General features: G+C 40.5%; 1 protein-coding gene across 1 annotated transcript; it reads right to left on the bottom strand.

Annotated features, from left to right (window-relative positions):
* Window positions 1–1,517: 1,517 nt before the first annotated feature.
* LOC115273230 (olfactory receptor 7G2-like) lies at window positions 1,518–6,767 on the bottom strand. The gene is made up of 2 exons (XM_029916214.1): window positions 6,626–6,767; window positions 1,518–2,466 (listed from the first exon to the last, which is right to left on the bottom strand). Exons 1-2 carry the CDS (start codon window positions 6,634–6,636, stop codon window positions 1,518–1,520), a joined length of 960 nt encoding a protein of 319 aa, XP_029772074.1. The 5' UTR covers window positions 6,637–6,767.
* Between the last annotated feature and the right edge of the window lie 1,953 nt (window positions 6,768–8,720).

Here is an 8,720-nt window from a genome sequence, read left to right as displayed (position 1 = left end):
ACAGAGCCACCAGGGGCTGGGAAGAGGGGTAAATAGAGAGATGTTGGTCAAAGGGTATAAACCCCCAGTTATAAAATTAACAGATTCTGGGGATCTAGTATAGATCATGATAATTAAAGCTAATAATACTATATTATATACTTAAATATTGATAAGAGTAGAACCTTAAATATTCCCACCACAACGGAAATGGCAACGAAGTGACAAGATGGAGATTTTACCCATGCAATAGTACCAAATCTGCACATTTTATACCTTAATTTTACACAATGTTATATACAATTATATCTCAATAAAACTGGGGGGAAATGACCAAAATACTGGAGATTAAATACTGGCTGCATAAATCCAATTTCTGTCACCAGGGTTGCATTGCCTCCTCATTTCTCTCTGGGTTATTTCCATTTCTGTCTGTCTTATAAGGATATATGTGATTATATTTAGGGCTACCCAGATAATAGGGGAATTGGCTAATCTACAAAGACTTCAATAAGTATAATTCATCCTTTTATCATAAAATATTAATAAATTAGGGGACTAAGGGATGGACAAATTCTTTTGAGGACCACCATACAACCTATTACCATTGTGGTTCTATTTGATTCTTCTAATTAACTCTGGAAAATTCTATAATCATCTGGCTCAAGGAAGGACAGTAAGAGTTCTTTCTCTGGGAATCATGCCCAAATATTACATCTCCATCTGGTGCCACCACCTCATGACCCTGAGGAGAACCAGTCTGAGGACAATAGAACCCATGGAGGACTGAATGAATCTCTACTACCCTGTTCCTATTATTCCCTGCCTCTAAGTGCTTGTAATGAAAGATGACTCTCAATGTTATTGGTAATATTAGAGTTAAGGATTCTTTTTATCTCAACTGAAGATTTCATCACTAAGAAAGCTTAAATATTTCACAATCATCTCAAACAACTGAGATAACCTAATCATATAGCTTTCATAGATAATAAAATGAAATATGGTAGATGCTAAAGTTCCTCACAGGGATACAGTTTATAGTAAACAAATTAATTAATAAATAGGTGTATAAAAGGTCAACTCCCCTATTCTACTATTGATGTAACTCCAAAGTGCAATTGACATGGCCCTACCCTGAAATCAGGTGGGATCTACTCTCTAGATATAACCAAAGTCTTACTTCAATACTTTACCTGTCCTACATACTTCCTGCAATATTCCTTCTGAAAATGATCCCCCCCACACAAAAAACCCAACCCCCTAAAACCATTATAACTAGAACCCTTGCCTCAGGCTCTCCTTCTGTATAGAACCTAAGCAAAGAAATTGAATTTAAAGAATTGAAATCATGTGTCAAACATAAGACTAAACAAAAAAAGCAAAGTATGTTTCAACCCCAAGTTAAAATTAACTTGGGCAATCTGTTGCCTGGCTAGTTTAGAGAATTTGGTGATGAAAGAATCAAGCACTGTGGCTCATCCAGGATTCCTATCACTTTGCCTCCTTCTAGAAACCCAAGTCCAAAGAATATAGTACAATCACAGCAAAGAAGGCATCCCATTGATGAGTTTTCTCAAGGCTCCCTTCATGTCCCTGTTTCGCAGGCTGTAGATAAAGGGGTTCATCATTTGAGGAACCACAACATACATTACTGAAGCTACCGCAGTCTTCTTGGAAGAGTCAGTAACCACAGAACTAATGTACACTCCAACAACTGTCCCATAGAACAGAGAAACAACTGACAAGTGAGACCCACAGGTGGAAAACGCTTTGAACTTTCCCCCTGCTGATGGCATTCTCAAAACGGAGGAAAAAATTTGAGTATAAGAGAAAAAGATTCCAGAGAGAGGAATACCACCAAACAGGCTAGCTACAAAATATATCAGGACGTTATTGATGAGGGTATCAGAACATGCGAGCTTGATGACCTGAGCGAGTTCACAGAAGAAATGAGGGATTTCCAAGTCCTTGCAGAAGGACAACCGGAGCACCATCAGACTGTGGAGCAGGGCAACCACAACGCTAAAGAACAGTGAGAGTAGAATCAGCAGAACACAGAGTTGGGGGTTCATGATAACGGTGTACCTCAAGGGGTGACAAATGGCCACATAGCGGTCATAGGCCATGGCTGCAAGGAGAAAATTTTCAAAACCACCTAAAGCCAGGACAAATCCAACCTGAGTGAGGCAGCCTTTATAAGTGATGCTCTGATTCTGTGCCTGGATGTTCACCAGCATCTTTGGGATCGTGGTTGTGCTTAAACAGATGTCAGTAATGGACAGGTTGGCGAGGAAGAAGTACATGGGGGTGTGGAGGTGGGGGTCCAAGCTGACGGCCAGGAGGATGAGCAGGTTCCCCAGGACGGTGACCAGGTACATGGACGAGAACAGGCAGAATAGGAGGAACTGCAGTTCTGGATCCTCTGTCAATCCCAGGAGAAGAAATTCTGAAACATCTGTGTGATTTCTGGGTTCCATGTTGAAGAATCTAATGGAAAAGATGGGTTAAAAGTAAAGTGAATGATCCCCTCGATGAACAACAGAAGCATCACCTGGCAACTAGTTAGAAATGCAGATTCTTGGTATCGCTCCAGACACACTGCTGATAAACTCTGAAGGAAAGACCAGCAGTCTAAGTTTTAACAAGCCCTCCAGATAAATTTGATACATTCTGAAGCTTGACAGCCAGTGCTTAAACAAAAAAATAAACTTTATGTATATGGTGAACCCAAGAGAATATTCAAATCTTTCCCTCTGCTAATTTCTCCCTTCATCATCATCTCTTAGTTTCCTCCACTCAGAGTTTTGCTTAGATCTGTATTGACCACCAACTCTTTTTCACACATTGTGCCCAGTGCTGAGACCGAGACAAAGAGTAAACCATGGCATTTCCTTCAGAAATAGTCCTCATCTCAAACAAACAGAAAGACAAGGATAAAGTTATACAATGTTTTTTATAGAGTTTGGTGCTCAAACCTTGGTGTGCCTCAGAATCAACTGAAGGGCTTGTCAAATTACAGATGAATTACATTGTACCATCACTGCATTTATCTACAGGGAAACTTAGGTGGGCTGAAGTACAGAGTGCCTGGAAAAGATAAGGTGTGAACTCAAATAGTTTGACAGCTCAGCGGACTGTCTAGACCAATCATTGGTACTGTCTCTGGATATTTCAGAATTAGCCTACCTAAACCAACACTTAGATTTCAGAAAACTTCCTTTAAAATCTTAATGCATTCATTTTGAACAACACCTCAAATCTTTTCCCTTGTCTACAGCATATGTCCACCCCACCCATGAAGTACTCTATAGCAGGTGCATGGCATCCATCCATTCCAATATATGCTCTGTACCTGAGCAAAGATTAGAAAATGTTGCCTATAGAGGTGCCTGGGTGGCTTAGTCGGTTGAGCGTCTGACTTCGGCTCAGGTCATGATCTTGCACTGGCACAATACTTGAGTTTGAGCCCTGGATTGGGCTCTGTGCTGACAACTCAGGGCCTGGAGCCTGCTTTGGCTTCTGTGTTCCTCCCTCCTTCTGCCCCTCCCCCTGCTCACATTCTCTCTCTCTCTCTCAAAAATAAACATTAAAAAACTTAAAAAAAATGTTGTCTATAAACTTGAAGCTGATAATCTTCGTGAAAACACTGCTCACCTGCTCTGGCAGTTAATTCTAAGAGAAGCTGGGCAAATGTCAGTGACATTCTCTATCTTATCCTAAAGAGACTTTTCCCCTAGGTGATAGGTGGCAGGCATATCATTAAAAACAAAAAACAAACAAAAAAACCCCAACAACAAAAAAACTCCACCCAGCTAAATGAGAGAAAAAGCATAGGCTTCCAAAAAATAAGTGAAGGGGCACCTAGGTGACTCCGTCAGTTAAGCGTCCGACTTTGGCTCGGGTCATGATCTCACAGTTCATGGGTTTGAGCCCCACATCAGGCTCTGACAGCTTGGAGCCTGGAGCCTGCCTCGGATTCTGTGTCTCCCTCTGTCTCTGCATCTCCCCTACTCCTGCTCTGTTTCTCTCTGTCTCAATAATAAATAAACATAAAAAATTTAAAAAATAAAAAATAGGTGAAAATAGCAACTATTATTGGTCCTTGGAAGACAGAGAATTATAAGACAGACTGTTGTAACCCCCCGGCCGGGCCGCTGGTTTCTGGCATTCGGCGGTACCTGTTTCTTCGGAGCGGAGGAATCGTCGCGGGTCCTTCTCCTGAGGGAGGGAGAGAAAAAGGGGGCAGGAGAGGGAGACGCAGAGAGTAAAGACAGAACTCACGGTTTTCCGATCAGGCAAAAGAGAGAGCTTTATTTAGAAAACTGTCTTTTATAAAGGTTTGGGGAGGGGGGGGGAACAAAGCAGCTGACCAAGGTCAGTTACCAGGTAAACAGAGTCAAATGAATATCAAAAGAAACGCCCAGATTTGCTTCAGCAATGCTGGGAAGGGGGGAGTTAGCACTGAATAATCCAAAATACGGTTTTGATCTTTTGTGCACCTTGGCCCCTCCAGTCTGGCCCAGCATGACAGACGCCAAAGTTATTTTGACCAGGAAATGGCAGTCTCCAGCCTCTAGAATGCAAATCTTGTTTGCTGGTTCACTCTCTGGAGAGTGATAATCCTTGCCTGAAGCAGACAAAAAACTTGGCGGCCCGACAACAGACCTATATGGTACTTATAAGATAATTAGGCGTCCTTAGCAAAATTGTTTCTATAAAGCAGTGGTCCTCCCTTACCTGAATGAGATGGAAATGGCCATGGCAACTTTTATCATTTGATGTTTTACTTAGACTTAAACACTGAATTTAATCCAGACTTGTACTTGATTGGGGTGGGAGTGGGGCAGGAAATTGTTCACTTCTATGAAAAGCCAAGAGTCCTCATTTGTATAATGGGAACTATCATAAAACATCACGGGGATGTTGCAGTGATGGAAATGAATAGAGAAGAAGCATTGGCACAGTACTCAGTGCATGGGACTCTCATGCTGACATTTCCTATTGTGCACGTTTGTTTTTTCCTGCCATGATCAATGGCACCTTGTACATTTCACTCCCCACAGGGAACCGTGGGGTGGGTCCAGTTGAGGGAAGACAATAGAAAGAAAGAATACCCCTAGTATCATAACTGCAAATTTCAGGGAAAAGATTATGAGCTGAGAATCTTTATCATGGAGAAAAAGAATGAAGGAATCATCCATGGTATCAATATTTATTTAAAGTGAACCTAGCATGAAATATATAGCAATTCAAATAACATGATAAAATGTATTAGATATACAAATTAGTATAAATAATGAAAACATGTAAAAGAAATATTTTCAAATGACATAAAGTATCATTAGAAAAATTCAAATGTATTTTGTACTATCATAAGGAATAATCCATAATAAAAATAAACTTAATGGGCTTTTATTTTTATTATGGATTATTCAAGTGAAAAAGAAACCCACAGAGATAAATAAAGGATGGTACCCATCAGTCAACAATATGAAACTCACACACATAACCATCTGCAATCTAGGTGTTTTTATTGCAATAAATATTACAGGTATATGTGAAACCCCCACATCCTGTATTTGAACAATCTTGATTCTTTTCTTTCCCAGGGGAGTCACTACATGAACTTCATATACATTATTCCCTGGCATTTTTTTACTACAATTTGTATTATTGTTAATATAATAACACAAGCAACTACATTATTTTCAATTTTGAAAGCTTTATATAAACAAAACCATATAGTACATGTCATTTACATTTGGCATTCTTATGTAATTTCTCTTCTTTATTATGAATATATTTAATCTCACTGTCTTTTAATTACCAGCAAGTAATCCACTGTATTGTTATGTCATGATTTATTTCTTCATTTCCTGATAGGTATTATGGTTAATGCCTTTTATCCTATATATGTTCATGAAGACATATACAATATAAAGCCATGTACCACCACATTCAAGATGACGTCTCTGGGAAGTGGGGAACAAGAACTGAGAATACAAAAGAAATGCCTTCCATCTACGTATTATTTCATTAAAAAGACCTGAACCTTGTATAGCAAAATATCAACATTGGTTGATTCTGGAGTGCATTGGAGGGTATTTTTAAATGTATTATACTATCTCTGTTGTTCTATAAAATAATTGGTAATTTTATAAAGAGAAAGAGGTATACTAAGAAGGCAACCAGCTAGATCTCTCTGTCTCCACTTTCTCCCCACTGTCCTCAAGCGAGCTCCATGGATAATACACTCTTCTGTGCAGTGGTGTATCAAGAACCAGGAATGCAAATAAAAGGAAAAGGTGGCCAAAACGCTTCCTCATGACTATCACAAAAATTCAAGTAAATTCCAGAAAGTTTCATAACAGTCATCTCATTTGAGAAGGGGCAGATTTCTGCTCAGGAGAGTAACGGATGTTGCCCTTTTCTAGGGAGATTAGGAGACTAACAGATTGAGAACAGGGTGGGTCTCAGTGCAGACATACATGAGAACTTGCCAGTGAGAAGGCTGGAGTGCATCGGACACTAACACTCGGTTCCCGTCACTTCATGGATTCATACTCCTTATTGCTTCCCCTGGATGAACCTGTGATAAAATCCTTGCCCTCCTTACAGAAGCATTAACTAAGGGACTTGAAGTTACCTGGCTGGCATCAGTGTGGAATGATGTTTGGCATGTCACTTGAATGTTGAAGACCAGAAGATCCTTCTTCTGGAAAGGCAGAGGGACCAAGTGAGGCAATGGGCTTGTGGTCAAGAAAGATCATTCCTGGACGGAGCCTCAGGTGTGCTTCTTCCTCACTAGGTAGGGGCTCTTGAAAGAGGTTTGTCACGGCTTGACGCTACAGTCTCTATATCCCTGGGGAATCAATATCCAAGGCTCCTCATTAGGCAGTATTTTTAGTATCATTCTTATTCCCAAGCTGTGCAAATCCTTAAAGAACAACAGAATATAAGAGAGTAGTTCATGATGTCTCATCCCTGACCCTGTGGGGCAGGTACACCATGCAGTTCTCTTCACCTGCTCAGTGTTCACCCCCATTTCACATACCTTGCAGGTGTAGACACACCTTTCTCTAATTGAATTCCAGTCTTCAGATTTTACAAATAGTCAAAAGTATCTCTAATTAGTGATATCAGAAAGCAAGATTCTACGTGAAAACACAGTTTACATAAGTGGACGTAAAATGTATATTTATAAATACAGCTAAGCTATGTAAAAATACAATTGGTGATGATTTTTATCTAAGAGTCATGGAATGTTTCCTGAACATTCATTTTCATTCTGTATATTTCATTTTGCAGATTTTAATATGGAATCTAACAATTCTGACTGTGGTCAGTATAGACAAAACTTTAGGATTTCACAAACACCATTTCCAATTTCATCACAATAGTTTCAGTGTATATTTTTCTTCACATAGTGGATTATGGGTTGAAACTATGATACTTGATACTTTTTTTCATTCTGCTACTCTTTTAAAAAAGTTTTTTTGGGGGGGTACCTTTGTGGTTCAGTCGGTTAAGTGTCCTACTCTTGACTCTGGCTCAGGTGATGACCTCACGGTTTGTGAGATTGAGTCCTACATGGGACTCTGTGCTGACAGTGTAGATCCTGCTTGGGATTCTCTTTCTCCATTTCTCTTTGCCCCTATCCCACTCACATTTTTTCCCTCTCTCCCTCCCTCCCCCTCCCTCTAAATAAATAAACAAATAAACAAACACTTTTAAGTTTTTATTTAGGAGAGGAGTTAAGATGGCAGAGAAATGGGGGGACCCTGGGCTTTCCTAGTCCATCAAACACAGATGTATTGAGTCAGATCATTTGAGGCACCCAGGAAATCGATCTGCAGATTGGCAGAAGGGTCGCCACAGTTGGAGGGAGACAGTTACAGGGCAAGGCGAGTGGATGCGAATTGGGGGAGAGAAAAATGGCAGTGCCAGGGAGGTAAGTGAATCCTTTTCATGAAGAGACAAAGTGGAAAGAAAGAGAGAGGAGTCAAGAGAGTGCATCAGGGACACAAGAGGAAAACCTCTCTGGACCACAGACTGGGGAGTGAGAAGTACTGAGTGGTTTTTGTTTTTTTGCAAATAGTGTTTGGAGCTCAAACACTGTTTTGGAAGTGCTCGACTTTCTTCTGAGGGGTGCTGTGGCGCGTCCTCCTGGGGAAGAGAGGGCTGGCCCCAGAGTGCGTAACGTAGGGATCTCTGGGGCACGTTGAGAAAGAACATTCCCCTTCCTGGAGTACTTTTGGAAGAGGGTATATTACTCCCCAGGGACAAAAGTCCCTGCAGGTACTAACAAAATGGTTTCCATCAGCAGGGAACAGAGGCACACCCAGAGGAGAGGTAACCTTGGCTGCTTTTAGTGGTGCCAAATCATGGATTTGCACGCTGTGCTGGCGTGGGACTTTTTCAGCATGTTCTCTATATTTAAGAGTTTTTTATGTTTTGTCTCCCTCCCTGTTTTTATATTATTTTTGCTTCCCTTCCCTTACATTCATCTGTTTTGTATCTTAAAGTCTTCATAGGAGTGAATTCATATGTGTCTTTCTCTGACTAATTTAGCCTAGCATTTTACACTCCAGTTCCATCCACACGGTTGCAAATGGCAAGATTTCATTCTTTTTGATTGCCAAGTAATACTCCATTGTATATGTAAACCACATCTTCTTCATCCATTCTTCCGTCTATGGACATCTGGGCTCTTTCCATACTTTGGCTATTGTTGATAGCGC

The sequence above is a fragment of the Suricata suricatta genome, chromosome 12 (genome assembly GCF_006229205.1).
Source record: "Suricata suricatta isolate VVHF042 chromosome 12, meerkat_22Aug2017_6uvM2_HiC, whole genome shotgun sequence".
In the NCBI taxonomy this organism is placed as follows: Eukaryota; Metazoa; Chordata; class Mammalia; order Carnivora; family Herpestidae; genus Suricata; species Suricata suricatta.
The sequence above is the reverse complement of the archived record's forward strand: the minus strand, read 5'-3'. Positions and strand labels throughout refer to the sequence as shown.